Below are 23843 nucleotides of genomic sequence, written 5' to 3' on the forward strand. Positions count from 1 at the left end.
TTGTTGCTGTAATGAACGACTGTTTATTTCCTGACTGTAAAAAAGAACACACACACACAAAACCCAGAGTTTCTCCAGCCAAGCTGATCACACACACCGCTCCTTCAATGACATTCAAGTGGGAGAATCCAGATTATCGGGACACAGTAAAGAGGCCACGCGAGTCTCCAGCAGAAGGGGGGGACACAAACCACACATGGGAACCACTCCAAGGATGGGGATGGGCACATTCACCATGTACGGATACAGCCAGGTACGCTATTCACCTTGAAGCAAATGACACACAGGACAGCCAGGAATACAGATCCAAAGGGGTGAGCCACGTTGGCCGGGAGTAGCAAAGTCAAAGTTCCACGGTACCTTTTCAGACGACCAAGTTCCTTTCAAGGTTTCAGTCTGCTTCTAATAAAACTTGGCTGGCCTTAAAGGCGGCATGATTGGACTCAAACTCTGTTCCACCACCAATTCAGCTTAGTCACCGTAGACGGATTTCCGAGAGGTAATACGGGACACACTGCAGGGGGCTGCAAGGAGAATCGGCATCCCCTGGGAAAGACCACAAACCGTCCGGAGCTAGGCATTTCATGTTTGCACACTCACATTGGGGTTAATCGTATGCCAACTTTTTTCCTGTTAAGGGTGAAAAGCATCCCTGAGACCTGCTTTTAAAGAAACTGATTCATCGCTTTCTGCTTATCAGGAGGGGTACAGCAGAGGTTCTTTACAAGGGTCACCGAAGAACACACAGGAAGAGTCTCTTGGGACATGGCAGAAAGCTCCCAGAGGCAGATGTCACTTCCTGGGTGCCTCCAGAGTCCCCACCCCCCCACCCCCTCCTCAGTCTTGTTGCTCTTGCTCGCCAGCATCGATAAAAGGGGTGATAAATGCTCCGAAATCACAGGCTTGGGTTTGCAGGACGGTTCTGTCCAAAATTGTCACGTTTAACAACAAGTCATTCGAGGGCTCGTCGTGATTCGAGGCGGCCTATAAATTCAGCACACGATTTTCAGGAAAAGCCAAAATGTGAAGGGGCATCATAAACGCAGGCAGACGGCACGCCAGCTGCGGTTTGCTTCACCCTGCTTTCTCTAACACTGGATGGATCTCGGATTTCGGCTTTCACAATGCGACACCGGCTGGGAAATGGGCATTGTACGCTGGAAGAATTCAGTAACCAGGCCCAAGTGTTGCTATGTGCGATTAAGCTGGAATTTCTACTTTCTATGGGACACCACAGCAGGGCCTTCTACGACTGCTCCTGACATGTCAAGGACGCAGCGGTATCATTCAGCTTATGCTGAGGTGAAATGGGGGAGAGCTTCCAGCATCACTGTGCATCCCTCCGAAAGGCAGCACTCCTGCAGCTAAATCTTTCCCAGCTGCCTTCAGAGGTAGGACACCACATGCCCCGTGTTCTCTTGACCCACAGCACCCCCTCTAACCAAGGCATGAGTGCTGGATCAGAGGTCTGGACGGTGATGCCAAATAGTTCCTTAACCTTTAAAAAAAATTCCTGGGGCTGTCAGGTCATTTCCCTCTTCCGCTTGCTCAGCAAGGGAGCTGGGAAGCAGGACGGGGCTGAAATAAATGGATTTTTGCTCATCTGATGGGCAGCAAAATTGCACCCCCTGGAGTCTATGAAAATAGTTACTGCTATGCGCAGGTAAGACAGAGGCCAGTGTATCGTAAACATCTTTGCTGCCAAGATTTGAGCACAGTCTTCAAAAACCTCGCTAGGGGAAGCGAGCAGACCTAAATAATATGGGACTCCTGCAATTAAGGGTTGTTAGATTTTAAGGAATGTCGGGCTTTGCCACATGGCTGCCTTTTACTGGCCAAATACCCTGTTGGGTTTAAGACCTAGATGGGAAGGGGACCCTGAATATAACCGTATTTCAGCCAAGAAGAGTAGCGTTCCGCTGCAGGGCACATTCACACGTGACACACGCACCCCCAAAACCGCCTAAGGAATTCCTTTTCAGGGAACAGAACTGAGAAGCTGATAGCTTGGCATACGCAGAGCTTTCTCACATACACCAAGGAGGGTGCTCCCGTTTCAGCCCCAGAAAAGCAACTCCTGAGTGTTCGGGGAGCCCACTTCCGGATTGGCATGTTATGCAACACAGCGGGGGAGATAAATAAATCAGCGTCACTTCCTTCCTCGCACAGCTCCTCAGGATTGCAACCGTGGTAGGGATCGGAAGCTCAGCCTCTGCCTGCTTGATGCCCACCAAGATTCTCCACCCTCAGCCTCTCAGAGCCTCAGCTGTGTTTAGCAGACAGTTCCGCACACCAAGCAGTAGACAGAAGAGTTCACCGCCGTGAATGTCGCGATACATAACAAGCTTCAGACACACACACACACAAAGTCAATACGCTGCACAAACCCACTGAAGTCCGGGCAAAGTCGCGCCCGAAGAAATCGACCGCCAAGAACAACTAAGCCCGGCGTTGGGGGGGGCGCTCCTCAAAAGCGCCTCCGGATCTCCGAATGCGCCTTGCAAAGATTACGTGGCCGAGCACCAGCTGGACTCTTGCAACCGGAACGGGGCGGACGATCGCAGAGCTCGGCATTGTGGTCCGCGGCGGGTGCCTCAGCTGCTCATGGTGTCGATGAAGCCCCATACCTCCAGGATGGCTATCTGGAAGTTTTCGGAGCACAGTGGCTGGTTGTTGAAGGTATTGCAGTGGCTGGTTCTCCCGTGGTTCAGGTCGGCATCGAGGTAGAGGGCCTGCCCGTCACCGCCACCTGTGTAGGGGAGAGCGGAGTCGGCCGCTAGGAGAAAGACGCTCTGCTAAACCGAGGGCCTCGCTCCAGGTGACGTGGCCTGGCTTTGACCCTCTGGAGCACAGGTAGTCAACCTGTGGTCCTCCAGATGTTCACGGACTACAATTCCCATGAGCCCCTGCCAGCTGGCAGGGGCTCATGGGAATTGTAGTCCGTGAACATCTGGAGGACCACAGGTTGACTACCCCTGCTCTGGAGGACATTTGGGGCCTCAAGAAGCGTGCAAAGCCTTACTGCTCATGTTGATTTAGTGATACGTATTTCATAAAATCATAGAGTTGGACGGGACCTCCGGGGTCATCTAGTCCAACCTCCTGTGGAATGCAGGAAATTCACCACTACCTGTCCACCCACGGTGACCCCAATTCCATGCCTAGATGATGCCCCCCTCCCCAATAAATCCCTGGCTGGTCTTTATCAGGGCTGTGACTAGCCCAAGGTCACCCAGCTGGCTGCATGTGGAAGAGGAGTGGCTCACCGGATTAGAAGTCTGTGCTCCTAACCACTCCACCAAGCTGTCTCTTGCCTTCTGCCCACATAAATAAAAGTGATTTCAATCAAACTGGAATTTTGTTCATGCCTGCGTGGATATCAGCCGGTATGACAACCACCGGGTTTTAGCCCTCTGGGGAAGCCCTCTCTTTGGAAGCCCACTTAGGAAAAAGCTCCAGAGAGATTGAACACTGCTATGGGTCTTCATGCGACACAACTGTGTAGCAGCGCACACTGGACACAAGATCGACAACGAGCCACAGCAGAAATACTCGGGACTCACCGATGATGATACATTCTCTGTCCCCGGCCATGAACATGGACGCCGCTTTCGAAGGCAGATTGAAGTGCCGGGCGGAGAGGAAAGGGGAGAGGCGGCCCGAAGGGTCGGAGGGAGCGCCGGCCGAGGACGAAGGGTCAGCGGCCGGAGGAGGGACAGATCCTGGTTCCAGCCCAGTCATGGCTAATTCCGGATGCTTGATGACCACCCACTCGTAGCGCTCGACTTCGGGCACCAGCTAAAGCGAGGAGAGGAGGGTTAGAGCTGATGGTTTAAGGTTAACCTGCAGTTCTGCTCAGCTTGCGGGGCCCCGACAATGGGAGGAAAGGATTTCCTCTGCAAAAATCAGTCGGCGGGACAGGCACAGGGCGTGGCTGCTAGGAAGAGGGGCAGGTTTATGAAATGCAGGCCCTGTCGTTTGCCACAGAGGCCCCCAACAGATCTCGTCCACTGGAGGCAAGCTATCAAGCTGAGATATTTCAGATTGCTCCCTGCGCAGCAAGGGAGCAAAATCTGGCTCACCTCCCAAGACGGGAGAAGCATGCACACGCTTTCAGGAGAAATGTTCAAGGGCACACCACAACGTTATTATACAGCGTCTTTCTTAATGTTGCTTCAAAGCCCCCAAGGGCTATTTCTATGCTTCGGTGGCAAGACCCTCATCACCCTCAAGGAGTTTACTGGTTTGACACAGCCCAAGAATGCATTACTGCTATGTCACACTGTCTGCTCATGTTTAGTTTACAGTCCCTCAGTAGAAGTTAAGGAGGGGACAGGGATTAACAGAAAACGCATGCCCTACCTTCCCACCAACCAAATAGCACTGTCTTATTACTGCTAGTATTGTGCTTAAGTTGGTAAGGTTTACAACAAAAAGCCCAAAATACTCCAAAGAACTGGCCTTGCGCTGGAGTAGACCTTGTGCTTTATTTTGAGACTCAAGGTTGGTTCTTTCCATTCCCGTCTTCTCTCCAGCCTCCAACCCATCAGCCAACCTTAACCCAGCATGATTTTCAGTGGCCTTGTCAGATTCCCCTGCCTCCTTTGCCCGTTGGAAAGCTGGTCGGATGTGGCTGACTGTTTGATTGGCCCCAGTGTTGTCCAATCACACAAGCAGCCCTGAACAAATTAACTGGGACGGGGCTTGTTACCGCCATAGGGGGACCTCCCTCTGCCCACGCCTTTGAGATCCATGACGCCAAACGAGCAACCTCTGGTGATCCTCCAACCGGACAAGGACCCATCTTGGGTCCGAGGCATTGGGACCAATTCCGGAAGTCGAGTGTGGTGGGTGACCAAGCAAACCCCTCTGACTAATCAGATGGGAAGAAACGGTGCCAGTGCTGCTTACCCTGAATACAAAGCATTCCCCCGTCCCGAAAAAACTCAGCTTTCCTCCTCCGCGCTTGCGTTCATCCCAGTCTGTTGATAAGTAAGCACCGCAGACCTAGGGTGGGTAACAGTGGTCAGCCAACTTTTCGAGAGAAGTCCAAGCAATTCCAAGGCTTCTGACAAAGATTTTTGGGTGCATACCAAACGTAGGTTTAGATAGAATTGTACTGTGGGTCGATTTGACTCCCCTGTCAAATAAATCCAGGTTTGCCTTCAAGCAATGGATGAAACGGTCCTTCAAGGCCAGTGGCAAATTTAGCCAGGATAGCCTCACCTTTGTTTGGGCTGCCCAGGCAGTGTTTAAACAGGCAGAAGAAAAAAAAAGTCTCAAGATTTATGCCAATGAAAACAACGTTCAAAACAATTTCAAAATGGATTCCTAGGTATAGTCCGTTTTCGATTATCTTCATCAGTGACATTCTCAATATTGTCCATAACTCAATCTGCTCTAATTGTATTCTTTGGGGTGACGGAATTACAGGAAATAACCTACTTAGTCTCTGTCAATATTTTGTTTTGTGTAGTTCCATCCCAAAATGGGCATATAATATCCAATTTTAAGGGGCTTACTAATATTAACATCACAATGTGTCATTACTCTTCATCAGTGACCCCCAAGAAGATATCGAAATTAGACTATACCTAGGAATCCGTTTTGAACACACTGTTTTCATTGGAATAAATCATTTTGCCGGCTTGAGACTTTTTTCCTCTGCTTATATTACAGCTGACGGGTCTTCAACTGTTTAAACAGGAGCTGCTGCAAGGAGACAATGTCTCTCTCCTCTCCACAAACACACCGCAGGGGAAAAGGAGCCAGGTTCTCATACTGCAGCCTTGTGCTGCTGCGGTATGCCTGCGAATGGTACGCTCAGAGAGGCAGGTCCCATCTTATGCGTTCTCTCCTACCCAACAATTACCTTGCAGGAAGACAGGGTAACTATCATGGGGTATGAGACCCACCCACACGCCTGAAGCACTCACATGCCTACCACAAAGGTCAGAAAGCGGTCAAAGGCCTCCCAGTTGCCTCCCCAAAATCCTACAGCGTGAAGAGCAAACGATGAAAACCAAAACAGCCCGCGATGTTTAGAACCTGAGCAACTGCTATTTCATGGACAGGGCAGGGAGGCAAAGTCCTTAAAGAAGACGGTGGATCTATGCAAAACACAGGGCCGTAGCTGGGATTTCTGCAGGGCCAGGCGGATACGAGGCCGAAAGCAATAGCTGAAAGTAATACTGCTGTGAAATGGCATATTGTCGGCGAATCAGGGCCGGTACTTATCCCGCTGACTCACCTCTTGGGCGGTTGTCTTGATCAGGAGGAGAGTTGGCTCGTGTCCCTCGCAGTGGGAAAAGAACCTGTTACATGAGAACAGGCGGACTTAGTGAAAACACACTGACTACGGCAACGCTCTCTAAGGGATCGGACACTCCACAACATGCTCTCCCACATCACAGCTTATCTTCTGCTTCTTGGTAGGCCAAGCGTTGAGGATCCAGTAATCTGTACAGGAGCACAACCTCTGTCCAGTGGTGAAGCCTGGACACACATGAATCTGCCTTATCCTGTTGGCCCACCAAGATCTGGATCCTCAACTCTGACAGGTAGCAGCTCCCCTGAGATCTACCTCATCCATGCTGGAGGCTGAAACTGGGTTCAGATCCCAGTATGATTACAAAGGTAGAGCATTTCAATCTCAGCTTTCCTAGTCCACAGCACTCACGGTTTTCCAATCAGTGTAGCCTTTGGGTTTAATGCTTCTGTCCACCTGCCTTTTGGGGAATTGGGATGAGCACCCATGTCCTCCTGACTCATGTGAAGCATAATGTCCAGTTTTGCTCTTTAGATAAATATGCTGCTACGAATGACACCCTCATGCCACCAGAGGGCACCTACAATCACCATATAGGTTCCCAGTTTGGGTTTATTTAAGGCTACTCACCTGCTGAGGCTGCAGCCGTGTTCGGAGGTAGTATAGACCAACAGGGGCTGGCACAGGGCAAAGCGCTCGGGGATCCACGACCAAATGTCCCTCATCTTCTTCACATCCACAATTTCAGACTTGAAGTTCTCGGCGTGAACTGCCAGGTGGACGTTCTGCCTGCCGGGCGAGGGAAAGCAGAAATTGAGAAAGGCGGCAAAAGCAAGGGGCTGAAGCAGCTACCGTTCGAGTCAAGGCTTCACCTCTCGGGTGCCTGCTGGGCAGAGGACGGACGGAGTATCCCCTAAAACAATGCACTGTGCGGGACTAAAGCAGTGTTATGTTATATTAGCCCCCACCGCCTCCAGACGGCTGCCAACCCACAAAGATTTTCTACTCTAGCCTTTTTAATAAAGCAAACAGTAGCAAACACTGTTTTTGCCTCAGAAAGTGTACACATTGTGAAGGTGACTTGCCAATTTCCAGCACTCCATAAACAGGAAAAAGGAGGAGGAGGCAGTAATGCCTTGATGTTTGCGTATTGGTAAGGTGGCTTTCTAATTCTCAATAACTCAAACAAGATTTTTCTTCAGGACTAAAGCATAATTTACTATAGAGATCATTCTTACAAATGGGATTTCATCTCAGTACCTTAGTATCTAAGTTAGCATTATTTGAAGCACGCAGAGAGTCAAAACGCAATCTGCAAAAGTTTTAGAAACCTATTTTCTTTGTTTCCCTATTATTTTTGCAGACTTGCAAGCAGGCTAAATTACGAGGCACTCACCCCCAAAGGAAAAGGGGGAAAAAGTAACCCTACTGCCCAGTTTAAAACACGGTTTTGCAGATCCATCCAGCACCAGCCTAACTACACTGACTTCTAGGGCATATAATGAGCAGAGAGCGTAATGAAAAAACACCTTCTAGCCAGAAATTTCAGCAAGCACCACAGTTTGAATGCAAACTTGATTGCAATCGACCCCGCTGCAAGAAGCTGGAGGAGCCACCTTCGTACCAAGGAAAGTAAAGACTCTGCAGATAATTGGGCCTGAGATACTGAACGTCAATTAAGCAGCCAAATGGGCCCAGAAGCATAAGGGAGGCATAAAGCAACAGGCTAGCCATTTCTTTTCACGAGCCATGCTATGGAGCGAGCGTGTTTCTGCATGCCAAGGGAGAAGGTCCTGCTTCCACTGTCATGCTCCACGCTTTACACAGGTTTAAGTAACAGTCATCCTTAGGGATATGCGTAGGGGGAGATTTGAGACGCTCACTGTGCTGAGTTTCCTCTCAGCCTCCCAAAGCCAGACTGCGGGGGTCTGACGGCCTCCTCTACACCGCAAAACTGGCGGGCAAGCTTTGCGGAGAGGTAGTGCTTTGTCACACCGCGATGACACACGCTATGCTCAGCACACCAATTGTGTATCAGGAGTCCGTAACAGCACCAATGATACAGCAATGAAAAACACCGCCAAGCAAGGGAGAGGAGAGTTCCTTCTCTGGGGATGTCACTGGCTAGAGAACCAAGGAACTGAAGATATTTTGTCTAAGCTCAGTCTAGAGCTGCTAGGCCTAAGAAACTCTGGGGAGAGGGAAAAGGCATTGAGAATGCAAGCGTGTAGAAAAATGGAAGCCGATGAGAAACGAAAGGACAGAAGATATGGGGCAGGCTGAGCAAGATTCCTGCGGCAAGCAAAGGACGAGTTAAAAAAGGGGGTCTGTGCAGCAAGCAGTAAAGAGGTGGAATGACAGACAGGAGACAAACAAGGGGAGGAGGTGGAGAGAGAATGAGACTTCCACATCAAGTGCTGGACCAGAAACAGGGCCTTCGGGAGGAGAATTGACCTTGAATGCTAGACCTCAACGCATCCTTACGAAATGGTTGCTTGAAGCACAGCTAAGCAGGTAAAGGCCCAATCCCACAGAACATCCCCGTAAGGCCTTGCCTTCCCCGGACTCGGCCTGAACTATCACACCAGACTGAAAATAGTAGCCATTAAACCTCATTTTACCTGCCCACACAGAACAGCTTCATAGGTGCTATCACAGCGTTGACTATTTGTGTCCTCTGAATTATGATGAGCCAGGATTATTAGCCTTCCCTGCAGTACATGCTGCCCCTGGTGAAGTCTGCAGGATTTATAATCCTGCAGAGAAGGCAGGATAGGTTAAGGCCTTTTTTAACCACGTTACTGACAGCAGGGCGAGCAAAAGATTGCAGGGACGTTCTTGACTTCACCACCACCGCTACGAACTGGAGCAGCCGACCAGCCAGCGCTAGCTGCAGACAGCCACGAGGGAGCCAAGCCAAGCCAAGCCGAGAGAGAGAGAGCTCTGACATGGAGAATTCAAACCTACCTTTTGGGAGACGAAGTGCTGCAAGGAAGGAGGGTGCAGCAGATACAGAAGGGACAGAAGGCAGCACGAAATGAGACAAAAAAAAAAGGAGTCAGGACAAGATCAGCAGTTTGTGATATCCCCAGAGCACATGGAAGACGCCTAGGCAGAGAGATTTGAATCAGATAAACACATTAGAGAGCAAACAGATAGTTCAGCCTTCTCCAGTTCTCAGTGTTTCCCCCCCTTCCCAGTCCCCAAAACCGTCTTTTCCCATTTCTCTATCGACTCCTGCCCTCCCACAGAAAGGGTTTGCCCAAATGCTAGAACTGGCACCCCCATTCACGTAATGTGAATTTAGAAAATTCTACGGCGTTCTTGCCCTCTTGGATACAAGATGTTTGGCAGCCAGGATTTCTGGACAGCAAAGCTGCTTTTTCGTCTGTCAGGGAAGCCTAGAAGTGGTAACTTTATGAAAAAAAAACAGCAACAAAAACAACCTTCCAACAAAAATTTCCATGCATGCTTTAGGCTGATCCTGCACTGAACAGGGAGTTTATGGCCTGTATGGCCCCATCCCACTCTAGGATTCTATGAAAATAACTTTCTACCTTGAAATCCAAGAAACTCTCGCCTGAAAAGTTGCTTGGGTTAATATCCACCCAACGTACCTCGTGAATGGAGTTTTGACACCTGAAAGTACATAACCTGATAACCTTGGTCTCTAAGGTCCTATTGGGAGTTGAATTTAGCTCTTTTACCGCAACTAGGAAAGCGACCCTCTGAGACTATCGTCCCAACTAGGAAGGTGAGAAACACACACACACACACACTTTCATGTGCATCTCTCTCTGCTGCTGCCCCCTCTCCATCCCCCCTTCAGGTCATTTTGTCACAGATCAGCACAGACAGGAACAAGTTTTAGCTACTTTGAACACATCTGTGCAAGCCTGGGGTTCTTAACATGACCAAGAACTGGAGTTTGCTCTGGCATGACTCAAAGACGTGACAAAAAATGCAAATTCTCTGAACACTGGACCATCGGAAGTCTAAAATGCAAAACACGGACACCGAACTGTGAACAGCGGCGTGGGCAGAACTGCCCAAAACAGAGAGTTATCGCGGCGACAAAACAGTCCTCCGGGACGTCAACAAATCCCCGTTACCTCTTCTGCTTGACCGTTATGCCTTTCTGCTGCAGGGCCTTCTCGTTCGCCATCTGCAGGAGATGGATCTCCCTGCGCGAGAAGAGCCGGATGGCGAAGGCTTTCTCCAGCAGCTTCTCCGGAGACACCGACTTGGCGATGTCGCGGACGAAGGCCCGGATGTCCCGCTGCACGTTGTCCGACTCCATGGTCAGCCCGGCTCGGCCTTTGTGAAAGAACTTCAGGAGGGCCAGGGCGACCCGGTACAGCACCTTGTAGCCTTCCACCAGGAAGACGTCGAAGACACGGGCCACGTACGTCATGGGCAGCTCTCCGAAGAGCCACCGATGCCAATCAGAATACACTTCCAGCACGTCTTCCGACACGGCGACCATGAGCTTGTGAGCCGCCTGGCAGTACTTGTTCACCAGGTCCCCGAACGTCATGCAAGAGGACTCGAAGGCCAGGAAAGTCTGGTCAATTAAGTGCCTGGAGGGGTCGTTGCAGGCCAGGAGACGGCAGACCTTCTCAAAGCACTCCGCCTCGTCCTTGCTGTAGTGCAGGAGGAGCGCCACGACGGACGGCAGCGCCGGGCAGAAGGAGATGTCCGGGAACTGGCTTGCGATGCAGGCGATGATCTTCCTCGCCGCCCCGACGCCCTCGGCGTTGAGGCAGTAGGTGGGAACCAAGCTGTCGTCCACAAATTCGGGCAGCTGAATGGTGCTGCTGTTCCGCTTGCCCACGATCTTCCCGACAATGTCCCGGTAGACGTGCGCGTCCGGGGTGACTGTGCGGCAGGGGATGTTGCTGATGAGTTTGTGGTACACTTTGGCCCTCAGGTTGTGGTTCTTGGCCCAGTAGCCCTGGCGAGCCAGCTGCTTCAGCTCCTGGAATTCGGTGCTGGTCAGCTCTTTGGAGTCCTGGTCCTGGATGGAAGAGTCCATCTTATCCCAGTCTATGAAGCGGCTGTACTCGCCCATGGTGGCTGAGGGCCTCTTCGAGGGGGCATTCACACACACGCTGTGCTCTGGCCCTTTGGGAGAAGAACAGAAAGCACAAGTAATTATATGTCACGTGGGTACAGAACGGCTGGGTTTAGCTTGCCTGGTGGAGAGGAGAATTGCCCAGGGGGAGATTGCGTGTTTCGGACCTGGAGTTTGCAGTTCCTTCGAAGCAGCCTCAGTCTAGAACCAGGATACTTGTTCTGAGGAACAGCTGTGGGAGCCAGATTTTTATGGAAGTCAATTAGTAGTGGGTGACCTTGGGCTAGTCACAGCACTGATAGAGCTGTCCTGACCGAGCAGGAATATCAGGGCTCTCTCAGCCTCTCCTCCCTCACAGGGTGTCTGTGGTGGGGAGAGGAAAGGGAAGGCGATTGGAAGCCGCTTTGAGACTCTTTCGGGTAGAGAAAAGCGGCATAAAAGAACCAGCTCTTCTCCTTCAGTAATATCAGGGCTCTCTCAGCCTCACCCACCTCACAAGGTGTCTGTTGTGGGGAGAAGAAAGGGAAGGCGAATGTAAGCCTTACATAAGAGCTGGTTCTTATAGGCCGCTTTTCTCTACCTGAAGGAGTCTTGGTGGCTTATATTTGCCTTCTTTTTCCTCTCCCCACCACAGACACCCTGTGAGGGGGGTGAGGCTGAGAGAGCCCTGATATTCCTGCTCGGTCAGAACAGCTTTCTCAGTGCTGTGGCGAGCCCAAGGTCACCCAACTGGCTGCATGTGGAGGAGGAGCGGGGAATCAAACCTGGTTCACCAAATTAGAAGTCTACACCAAGCTGGTGTTTGCAAGGCTCTGGCCTCTTTTATATCGAGAAGCAGAAATCTTCACAAACAAAACGAACAACTCTTAGACAATAGGAACAGCACTCTAAAAACATCATGCATGCATGCTAACATCGGTTTCATTGTGCATACAGGCATAGGCTGTTTTCCTACCTCAGGACATATCCAGCCCTGTTAATCAATAAGATTTAACAGAACGCCGTTTGTGTTTCGACGGTCGAATTCTTCCTGTGCCAGAGGACAGTTCGATGGATTCCCTTAATGAGGTTAAATGCCGCTCAATCCCTGCGGATCGCCCTTGGCTCTGTTTACACCAGAGCCACATGCTACACGCCCGCTGAACAATACCCTGACGCCAATCAATAAAATACACTAGGTGACAATTGCTCCACTTCCCTGCTTCCTTCAGGTGCAACTGCATTTTAAAACAACAAACAAAATGGATAGTAACTTCTCACTGTGCTACTACAAGGACAAGACGTCGGGAATTTTCTTGATTAAAAAAAACTCTATACAAATATAAGCACGGCTGGAAACATAGCAATGGTCTGCATTATTGTAGATACAAGGCCCAGGTAGTGCTTGTGGGTCAGAACTATTGTTTCTACTCAGTGGGTCCAAACCAGGGAGCCCTGGGGAGCTCGGGAAGGGGTCCGCGGTTTTCCCCCTCCTGCCTTAATGAACTCGGCCACAGAAGATCAGATCCCCCCCCCCTCAGTTATTCCTCCAACAAACGCAATCAGCAATGCATACAAAAACGAAAGCATTTTGTCTCAGTGCCTGAAAGTGTCTAAATTGCAAAAACGTCTGCTGCCACGTAAATCTTAATCAGCTAGTCCTCTGGAAGGAGCTGGCATGCAGCCTCCAAGGCTGATCTCCCAGGCTCACGTGGTAGTAACACCTTTACAGCTCTTAAGTGGCTTAGGACCAGGTTAAAACCAGGACTCTGAGAGACGCACGGAGGCAAACCAGCAGGCAGCAAGGCTCTCCGAGGAGCACACTGATACACCGCGATAATACCCCGTCTTACTCACCACCAGGAAGCCCCTGCATTTGCTGACCTATCCTCCCTTCCAAAAGAGTCAGACTAGTATATTGGTCAACATGGGACCGTGAGCTGGTATGAGCTGTTCTCACAGTTTTGCATTCACTGCAGAGAATAAAGGTTGATAATTTAAGTGAGCAGCTGATATCTGGTCAAGGACACGGCTCTTTCCCTCCTGCATAACTGAGAAAAACAACCCAGGCATCATCTGTAGGGGCAAGCAGGGAACCCTGAAAACTGATTTTGTACACTGGCATCTTTGTGAGCCTGAAAGCAGAAAATATAATGTATATTGTTACTCGTTTTCCACAACCGTGCAGAGTAAAATGAAAGTCGGATTTAATACGGTCAGGCTGCTCACAGTCACACTGGTCCCCCTCCCCTTTCAAGCAAACCACCCGTGTGCTCTCGAGTCTGAACATAATGCACAGAAATTAAAACCATCGTGTCACAGAAAGGGCCCACTTTGCTTAACTTTCAAGGCCTGTTGACGTTTTTAAAGCATTTGTTTATTCTCAAGGCAGGCTGAAAGCTGTCAGTTCACAGATTCCGCAGCGTGAACTTAAGAATAACTTCATTTTCTGTTGCTCGGAGCGGCAATGACATATCTAGAGCCACCAAGTACTACTAGAATACAGCCTGTTCCAGAACGGAATATTCTTAATTACATGAAGCATTCTATTCCACATAAAGCTCTCTTATCAAAAACACTGCATGCACCCATCCTCATTTATCTGCTAAAAGCCACCAAAGGCCACACTCTGAACAGAGGGGAGGCAGAGAGAGATTAAAAAAGGGAATAGTAACAACACACAGATGAACACAATAACAACCACACAACTGGTTTGTGATTAATTTAGTCCAAGAAAACCAGACAATATAAACCTGCAAGTGTCACTCAAGCACCCCAGTTAAATTCAGAGCTGGGATACCTGCAAGGACGTGGACTAGCCACCCTCCTAAAAATTACATGATCCCTAGCAACCTCTAGATAAATTACTTCGGCTCAGCTAGTTTGACAGGGCGTTTCGACATTGAAATGTTTGCCTTTTTAGTACATACCTCTTCTGTTCAATTCCCGTAAGACCTCAATACCCGGACTCTTCTTCCTTCGACCCACCGGCCAGCATTGTGCAAGAGGTTATGAGAAGTCATTGCGAACTCATGGTTTGAATCAGATCTTAATTACAAGCTCATGATTCCTTTGGGAGTAAGCTCGAGACAAACCACATCCACGCAGAAGCTGCACAACGAGCCCAGGAAGTCATTTGAGTTCCGCAGGGACCGAGAGGAGCGGGCTATTTTCGGCTCGCTTTGGATTATGTCGCGGCGTGTCAAAAGGAACGCCAAGAACAGCACCGGAAGAGCGCTGGCTTCAAACCTCACAAAAAAATTCCAGCTTCGCCAGCCTTGCAGTTTAGAACCCACTCTGAGAGCAGCAAAATATCGCCAGCCCTGGAGGTTGGAAAGCATGCTTATCAGTTCTGTTGATACAACAAGCACTCTGTAACTCTGAGCAATTCAAGTTGCTTAGAGTGCCAACACCGGCTCTGGCTGATAAGGAACTCCAATAACCCCTTCACTTTAGATTTTATAGCAGATCCAAAAGATACCTTTGCCAAAGGCATCCACACTGGTAATACACAGCTTAAGAAAATACATTCAGCATTCATGTTAACAGTTCTTCTTGTGCTATATTGTGGGTCACGACTACGGCATATTCTCTTTAAGAGGGTTTGTTTTTTGTGTGGGGCGGTTGATTCCCCTAAAGCAAAGCACAGGATTGCTGGTTGAACCTTATTTTCTGAGGGTTAGAGCTGCCAACTTCCAGGTCGCACCTGGAGACATGCTATTACAACAGAGAAAATGGAGAAAATGGCTGCATCGGAAGGGGGTATCTATGGCCTTCAGTCCCTTTCTTCCCAAAATCCTTTTCTGCACAGGCTCCACCCCCAAAATCTCCAGATGTTTCCCAGCCTGGAGAAGGTAACCCTAGCAGCTGTGTTGGTCTGCAGTAGAACAGGTAGAGTCCAGGAGCACCTCAGGGACCGAAAAGATTTTGGGGGCTACCTGATGAAGAGAGCTGTGACTCTCAAATACGTATATCCCCAAAATCCTGTTTGTCTCTATGGTGCTACCAGACTCGAATCTAGCCTTTTTTTTACCTGATGTCTGAAAACTTTCGAAATCACTTCAAGGTGAAACTGCCAGCAAGAGGAAGGAAAAAGTCATTTCTTTAAAGTATCAGGGGAGAGCAGATGTACATGGGGGAAAACCCCTCTTCTTTATCCCCAAGGACTTCTGTGGTCCAGAGCTGCCCCCAAACACTTTGCAGGTTTAAGAACCAGCTTGCAAGACGGTAGGGAATAGTTCAAGGGTAGTCAAACTGCGGCCCTCCAGATGTCCATGGACTACAATTCCCAGGAGCCCCCTGCCAGCATTCGCTGGCAGGGGGCTCCTGGGAATTGTAGTCCATGGACATCTGGAGGGCCGCAGTTTGACTACCCCTGGAATAGTTCCTTCCCAGTCCACAACCTGAACCCTTTTGCTGAAGACAGCCATGTGAGGGATGGTGTGTGTGTGTGTGTGTGTACACACAACCCTGAGGAATCCTTAGCCTGAAGCAGCAACTCCAAACGCATTATGAAATCAACTTTTCTTAAGTTGCCACAAGATTCCTTTTGAGCCTTGCTGTGACACTCAAAGCCTTCCCTCAGGAAACAGTTCATGGAGAGTCTGCCGTGTTCATCCACCACAGCAAAATGCAGTTTTGGGGCACCTTAAAGACCCCCCAAATTACTTGGGGCGCCTTAAAGACTGCCAACTCCAGCATACGCTTTCTGCAAACTCTTTTAACTTCAAATAGTTTCCCTAAATTGGGTCTCTTTACTTCTTTCAGCAGCATTGTTCTAAGACAAAGCGTTTTTTATTTATTTCCTGTTTGGCTCGTATGTTGCTTCCTCTGCTGGGGAGTTTGACAAACATTTACACAAATAAAAACATTTCTTTTCACCCTAAGCTTTTGGAGAGCTGGACTCCTCCCCCTTTCGTCAGCTGCGCCTTATTACGTGGGATGCTCCTCACCAAAGCTTGCATCCAAGAATATTTTCCCCCCTCTGCTTTCAACGCAAGCAAAAACCTGCTCAGTTTCAGCTGTCAGTTCATAACAAAGCCCTGAAGTACCACTTGGCCTCAGGGGAGGAAGTGTTGTGCAATTGAGACCCACCTTCCAGCCGCCATTCAGCATAAGCACTACAGCAGTCAGTCTATAGCTCAGAGCTGCCCTGAAACATCGCCCAGGTGTATGAGCCAGCTTACAAACACACAGGCCGCAGTTCCTTCCCAAGCAACACCAAACCTGAACTCTTTTGCTTTTGCTTCGTGAGTCTCAGTCTGGCTGACCTCGCAGGCTTGTTGTGAAACCCAAACAAAACAAGGAAAGGTCTGGCGGCAGAAAAGCAGGCAGGGTCCGGCCGGCCCTTTTCTCAGATCCCGTGCGCAGATGCTAGCTAACATAACATACAGAAATGTAAGAAAATAAATAGGTAAAGCAAAATAGAGCCACAGCAGTGGCCAGCATACAGTCCGGGCTGCAGAAAGCAGCTTGGGAGAGCTTGCACTGGCCACCCCCAGCGAAACCTTGAAGGCGAAATGACATCTTTTAAAAAAAGCACAAACACAGAAGTGGACCAAAAGCCATAAAGGTCATAAATAGGGGGTGGGGAGAAAAATAATGCACAGAGCTGCAGAGAGAGCCGAGTTCAAATCAGGCTCCAACCCTTGCCCTGCTTTGCAAAGTGGGGCCAGGCACACCCTCCAGCCTCCTCTGCCTGCCAACCAGCCACCCCCTTGCAAACCACGTCCTTGCAAGCCCCCCAACTCTGCACCCTTGCACCCCTTGCACCCACCCTTGCCCCCCAAAGCCCAGGCACACCCCACCCCCACCCAGGCAGCGACCGTTGCTCGCGCGCCCCCCACAGGCGGCACGCGCGTGGACGTGCGCGCGAGCTGCCTCCTTCCCGCTCACCCGCAGGCCCGGCCTCAGGTATCCGCTCGGGCAAACGCCGGCGGACGGCGCACGCGCGTTGATATAGCGCCCGGAGCGGAGCCGCGCGCATGCGCCTTCTCGCACAGATGTACACGCGCGCGCGCTTTCCCCTTTTTCTGTGTTCAGTCGGGACCAGGGAGCGCGCGCTCGGGTGTCCTTGTGCGCATGCTCGAGACCTGCCGCCCCATTGCAGAATCTACTGTGATAAAGTAAGAGAATCGCCATTTGGGGGCGAAATTTGAGTCCAGGGGTGCCTTTGAGAGCAGCGCAGTTTTATTCCAAGCTGCTCAGGGAGTTTGGGAAAGTTCACACCTGGAATGAGACTTTGTTGGGCTTGGAGGTGCCCCTGGATGTGCATTTTGCAGCGCAGGTAGTTGGGGGATGTCCTGCATTGTGCAGGGGGTTGGACTAGATGGCCCTGGAGGTCCCTTCCAGCTCTAGGATTCTGTGTGAGCTTTAGTGTTTACACCTTGAAAAAATCTTTGATGGTCTTAAAAGTGCTTTGGGACTCACATTTTGTTGGGCAGGTGGTTGGGAGTTTCCTGCTTTCTGCAGGGGGTTGGACTAGATGACCATTTTATTTTAGGGGAGACCACCAAAGTGCCATGTTCTGGCAAAGCAGGGTTCCCAGTGCCCTGCCCCCTGGCTGCCAATGGGGTCGGGTTGCTAGGTCCAGATTGAGAAACTGCAGGAGATTTGGGGCGTGGAAGCTGGGGAGAGACAGAGACCTCAGTGGAGTACAATGCAATAAGAATTCACCCTCCAAAGCAGCCAGTTTTCTCCAGGAGAATAATCTCTGTAATCTGGAGATAAACTGTAATTCCAGAGGACCCCCAGGTCCCACCTGGAGGCTGGCGAGGGACTTGCAGCGCTGGCTTAGCCCCGTGAAAATTTCCTGACCCTGCAAGAGGAGGTCAATTTCGTGACATTGAATCCAAGGGTTTCCGTCTTTGAGGATGCTGCAAGGATTCACGTTAAGAGAATATTAATTTAAGAGAATATGAACTAGCCAAGTCACGGCTCGACTCAGGATTCATATATCCAAACCCAAGCGCCTCATTTTGGAGCCATGCTGGCTCCTGTAACCAGTGAAGAGGGGTTTCACAAGTACAAATGTAACCTGGAGCAGCAAAGAAGAACTATCTCTTGAATCTTTAGGATGCTTAGGGCTGATCCTGCGTAGAGCAGGGGGTTGGACTAGATGGCCTGAATGGCCCCTTCCAACTCCATGATTCTGTGATTCTATGAATCTGAGTATTTAAAAACACCCATTTACGGTTGCTGTGCTTATTTCACTTATATGCCCTTTTCCTCCCCAATGAGAACCCAAAAGCTTACAATCTTCTCCCTTTCTTCATTGTATCAGGTCAGGCTCAGCGTGTCCGACTGGCCCAAGGTCACCCAGCCAGCTCCCGCAGGACACAAATGCAGGATTCTTTATTTACCATACACTTCCAGAAAAACATACCATTATAAAATATTTTCCAGTCGGAGGGAATGAATGAACTCGCAGCCATCTCTCTGTGTGTTTTTTAAAACGTTGCACTGGGCTTGAACGTTTTCTGATGGACAAGTGCCAAAAAAAGTCGCCCAAGGTGCAGGGCCGTCAGCTGCATACGTCAGTTAAATATCAGAAATGCTAGGTGAGACGTTTGTCTGTTCAAATACGGCTTCTGTTTTGACACCTGTAAAGCAAGCAAGGAAATGCTCGAAAGAAAACATCTGGGCAAGCTCATTACGTTGCTGACGCTGACTATGCGGACGGAGGAATATTTATGGCCGAGGCTGTTGCACGCGTACAGTTATATAAATTGATTTAAGTAAACAAGTTTATCCTGTGAGGCATTAAAGCAGTTCGCGAGATGACTTTTACGATATTGCCTGGAAGCGTTTAACGATGGCAGCGGATGGCTGGCCGTGCTGAGGACCGGATAATGATTCGAAATCTTTTTGCAAACCCTGAACTTTCCCAGCCTGTGGGCACCTTTGGAATTCTGGGCCGCTGCAGGAAGAGGAGCCGGACACAAAATGGCGGCTGCAGGAAGTGGAGCTGGACCCACCCATCCGTTCGTCCGTCCATCCGTCTACCCATGTATCGTCCATCCATCCATCCATCCATCCATCCATCCATCCCAGGGTCATCATCTAAGAGTCCCCCTACTCCATTCCCCCCCTTACCACAACCGTAAGGTCGGCTAGGCTGCCAGGGAGCGACTGGTCTGGGACAACCCACAAAGCTTGATAGGAGTTGAAACCGGATCTTCTCAGTCGCACCCCAACACTCCAGCCCCTACCCCCCCACACTAGCTTTTATTGATCTGTACCTTTCTTTCAGTAGTGAGATTTGCCTTGGAATGACCTATAACAGGGGTAGTCAAACAGCGGCCCTCCAGATGTCCATGGACTACAATTCCCAGGAGCCCCTGCCAGTGAATGCTGGCAGGGGCTTCTGGGAATTGTAGTCCATGGACATCTGGAGGGCCGCAGTTTAACTACCCCTGACCTATAAGAACAGCGTCCAGTTGCAGCCGGCTTACGGCAAACCCCCAAAGGGTTTTCGAGGAGCAAGATGAGCAGAGGAGGTTCACCCCGGCTTCCCTCTGCACATCTTTGGTGGTCTTCCGTCCAAGTGCTACTTGAAGCCGATCTTACTTAGCTTCCAGTTGCTTAAACTAATCTGAGCCCTGTGGCTATGAAGGATCGTTCCGTCCAGCGCGAAGCAAAGGTGCAGAGCAACCCCAAGGCCTCGGTCTCCTCCCGTTGCGCGCACACCTGTGCATGTGAGTGAATCGGCACTCTGTGCCAAATCTAAGCCCCAACCGTCTGACGTGCCCTTGTTTTCGTTAACAGGGCGTTCTCAGGTTCAACTTGCTCTCAGCTGAGTAAACATTTTTCCATCGGCACATAAAACCCACCTCTGCGCTAATAAGCATCTATCCCTCCTCCCTCCCCGCTACCACCTCTGTGCAGTTGGTGGGACCCTCCCCTCCCTCCCCCTCCCCAAAAAAGCGGCCTTATTACCTGCCTTATGAATGGCACGGGAATGAGATTTATGGGCTAGGCTTGGGAAAGGGCCATAGTCCAAAACATTTACAGCCCACTTAAAAAACAGCGGGGCATTTTGGGGAGGGGGTGGGAGGTGGAGGAGGAGCCCTGGAGACAAAAGCGATCCTTGCAAGAGATGACGGACGTTTCAGGCTCCATGTGAAGTCCAAAGATGATTGCTGGAGTTCCACTGGGGAAGCCAAGGAAGTATGCCTGACTGGATTAGGGCTAGTCCTGCGTTGAGCAGGGGGTTGGACTAGATGGCCTGTATGGCCCCTTCCAACTCTATGGTTCTGTGATTCTATGATCCTGCATTGAGCAGGGGGTTGGACTAGATGGCCTGTATGGCCCCTTCCAACTCTATGATTCTATGATTCTATGATGAGGAATTGCCAAGAATTCCAAAAGTGGGAAGATAAATATGCACCAAGGGTATTGGAGCATGGAAGCCATCATAGAATCATAGAGTTGGAAGGGACCTCATGGGTCATCTAGTCCATGAGTCTAGTTCACAGGAAGGAGTATGGCCTCTTTTATTTATTTAGATATTTATACCCTGCTTTTTGAGCCTCTTGTGGCGCAGAGTGGTAAGGCAGCCGTCTGAAAGCTTTGCCCATGAGGCTGGGAGTTCAATCCCAGCAGCCGGCTCAAGGTTGACTCAGCCTTCCATCCTTCCGAGGTCGGTAAAATGAGTACCCAGCTTGCTGGGGGGTAAATGGTCATGACTGGGGAAGGCACTGGCAAACCACCCTGTATTGAGTCTGCCATGAAAACGCTAGAGGGCGTCACCCCAAGGGTCAGACATGACTCGGTGCTTGCACAGGGGATACCTTTACCTTTACCTTTACCTTACCCTGCTTTTCTCTCCAATAGAGTCCATCAAAGCGGCCTGTGGCATCATTCTGCCCGCCTTCATTCTCGCTACAACAGCCCTGCGAGGTAGGTTAGGCTGAGGGAGTGACGGGGCCAAGCCCACCTATTGAGCTTCTACGGCAGAGTAAGCTCTCAAACCTGGGTTTCCCAACGCCCACGACTCTAACCGCTAAACCATGGGGGCTCTTCCATTTGATACAGTCCGATTGCTGATTAAACGTAAATTTGGACAGCTGAGGGTTCAAAGTATGTTCTTGCATGGGAAACTTGGCTTAGGAAACTGTACGTTGTACCAAGGTGCAAACTGGGGGGAAGGGGTCGAAGGGGGATGCATAAAGCTATGCTTGTAAATTTGCATTTCAGTTCCAGCAAGGAAAACCCTTGCTTCCGTTCACCGTTTCTCTTAATAAAGAAACTTCTTGTCAACAGTGAGTTTGCTTACTGGGGACTCTGCAGAGGCCTGGCAATACCTGGAGAACTTTGAGGATGGAAACAGGAGGAAGTGGGATTTGGGGGAGGCACCTCAGAGATGAGCTATAATTCCATGGGATCCTGAGGTCCCACCTAGAAGCTGGCATCCCTAATTGCAGATCATTCAGGGGGGGGGGAGGAAGAAAGCCCTTAAATACTCAAAACATCATTCATTGATGGAACAGCAATGGGATAAACTGTTTACTGGCATTGGGATTTGTTTGCAAAAGCAGGATTAAGTGCACAGCACATCCCGATCTTGGTTAGAATTGACAAACACTTGGGTTCAGTGTCATTGCTGTGGCCGGGCGTCTTTCTAGCGCTGGTTAACAAGAAGGACTCTGCTTGCCGGAGGCTGCATACTCCCGGGGCTCTGTAGGCACCTGGCTGCTTTGCAGGTCACCCCTGCAGGGCACTTCGGTAGGCAATCCCGGCGTATGTAGCTCCCGAGGAGGCCTCGATGGAAACAAGGTGTTATTCTCCCGGGTGGCCAGAAGTGGGCGACAAAGGGACACCTCTCCACTCTCCGTCCTATGGAAGGCTAGAAAGTTCCTAACTTTGCCCCGGCGGTAACAGCAAGCTGCACTCTGCTGGGCCTTCTTCCGTTACTCTGCACACATTGTGGCACTTTGTAGTCTTTGTGTACACAAGCGTAACACGAGCGCCTGGTCCCGCACGCCTAGCCTAGCGCTGGAGGCTGGAATCCACTAGCTTTGGGAGGGAACCGGGAAAGCGGGTTCACTCCACCCCTGCCATGAAGTGGCCTGGCTGAAGATGGAAGGGAAGCTTTCTGCGGGGAAGGAAAATGTATATGTTGGCGACGGCCTTGCCAAGGATTAGAAATTAGCAAAGATTAGCATTAGAAAGCGACTCTCCCTACCACCAAGAGCTCCGCTTTCAATAAACAGAAATGGCTGGGCCCAAGCCAGGGGAGCTGGAAAGATTTGGGAGCTGCGATCTGCGAGGAGGGGGAAGATCAGCGGCCCCTCGCGGGTTCGTCCCCTAAAAGTTCTGTCTCCTGAAGTTCTGATTGCAAAAGGAAATTCCTGACAGTCAAAGTGGTTTCTCAGTGGAACAGGCTTCCTCGGGAGGTGGTGGGTTCTCCATCTTTGGAGATTTTTCAACAGAGGCTGGAGAGCCATCTGACAGAGAGGCTAATTCTGTGAAGGCAAAGGGGTGGCAGGTTACAATACATGAGCAATAGGGATGTGAGTGTCCTGCATAATGCAGGGGGTTGGACTAGATGACCCATGAGGTCCCTTCCAACTCTGTTATTCAAGGATTCTATTATTCTATAACATCTGGAGAGCCACAGTTTGGCTGCCCATCATAGGGTTCCTGTGAAGACAAACATTGTGTGCCAAGCACTATGTACATCAGTCATTTTCGACCTTTTTGGGGCTTTGGTCCCTTTGGGAGCTCTCCTCGGGTTCCAGGACCTGCTGCTTGTGCAATGAACTGGGCTAAAAAAAGCCTAAGCTAAGAGTGAGCTTGTCTTATAGATACATGAGAGGGATTTCTCAGACATTTAACCCACTGACTGCTGCTGTGGAATGCAGTGCAGTACAGCACATGTACCTCAAGGCCGTCTGCAGGCTAAACGAACTCCCATCCACAGCTCTAGGAAAGACACAGATTCCTCCCTTGCCCCAAACCACCTGCCGCTCCAGTGCCGAAGCGTTTTAGCATCCACGGTCCGGTTGGCAGAACCAAACCCCTGCGGCGACCCGGATCCGTCAAGAATACAGCGTTGCTTTCTCAACCGCAAGGGAAATCTGACTTGGCACGAACTGCATGTGGGGAGGGGGGGGGGGAAGCGCATGGATCGAGGAGAGGTCGCTGTACGTACACCTGATAAAAATCAAAACACAGGATTGACTTTCCTCTCGGTTTGCTCGGCTTTTTTTGGCATACGTCACCTTCGGCTGGCAGCCTGGGCGAAATCCGTTCTCCCCCGGGTCGTTAAAAGGAGCCATTTCCCCCTTGAAAGGGGAGGGGGGGCACTGCCTGTCTGCAGCCTCCTGGCCCTATAGAGGCCTGCTCTCTCTCTCTCTCTCTCCTGCTTTCCCCACCTTGCCATCCCCAAGGCCTGCTGTGACACGGAGTAGAGGTCTGGATTAGAATAAAAGCAGGATCACATCTGGAAGTCCCTTTGGTTAATTGGGCAATTACTCATACCACACTTGCTGGAAGCAGGGCGTGTTGAAGCCCAGCCAA

The 23843-nt window shown here is 50.4% G+C and overlaps 1 protein-coding gene across 4 annotated transcripts; it reads right to left on the reverse strand.

Moving 5' to 3' along the window:
• Positions 1-17314, reverse strand: TBC1D24 (TBC1 domain family member 24). 4 transcript variants are annotated; one of them, XM_077316222.1, is made up of 8 exons: positions 17217-17314; positions 10381-11392; positions 9236-9253; positions 6899-7057; positions 6251-6314; positions 4912-5007; positions 3564-3798; positions 1-2749 (listed from the first exon to the last, which is right to left on the reverse strand). In XM_077316222.1, exons 1-8 carry the CDS (start codon positions 17305-17307, stop codon positions 2595-2597), a joined length of 1830 nt encoding a protein of 609 aa, XP_077172337.1. In that variant the 5' UTR covers positions 17308-17314; the 3' UTR covers positions 1-2594. The 4 variants fall into 4 exon arrangements, with proteins under 4 accessions (XP_077172337.1, XP_077172340.1, XP_077172341.1 ...); XM_077316225.1 differs by lacking the exon at positions 17217-17314 and adding an exon at positions 14252-15297; XM_077316226.1 differs by lacking the exon at positions 17217-17314 and adding an exon at positions 12298-12319.
• Between the last annotated feature and the right edge of the window lie 6529 nt (positions 17315-23843).

The sequence above is a fragment of the Paroedura picta genome, chromosome 17 (genome assembly GCF_049243985.1).
Source record: "Paroedura picta isolate Pp20150507F chromosome 17, Ppicta_v3.0, whole genome shotgun sequence".
Lineage (NCBI taxonomy): Eukaryota > Metazoa > Chordata > Lepidosauria > Squamata > Gekkonidae > Paroedura > Paroedura picta.

Coding starts and splice junctions, on each gene's coding strand:
- TBC1D24 (XM_077316222.1), bottom strand. CDS start 17,307: ATGCGCGCGGCTCCGCTCCGGGCGCTATATCAACGCGCGTGCGCCGTC. Junction 5,008..6,250: donor TCAAGACAACCGCCCAAGAG/GTGAGTCAGCGG, acceptor TACCCACCCTAG/GTCTGCGGTGCTTACTTATC. Junction 2,750..3,563: donor CAGAGAATGTATCATCATCG/GTGAGTCCCGAG, acceptor TCCCCTACACAG/GTGGCGGTGACGGGCAGGCC.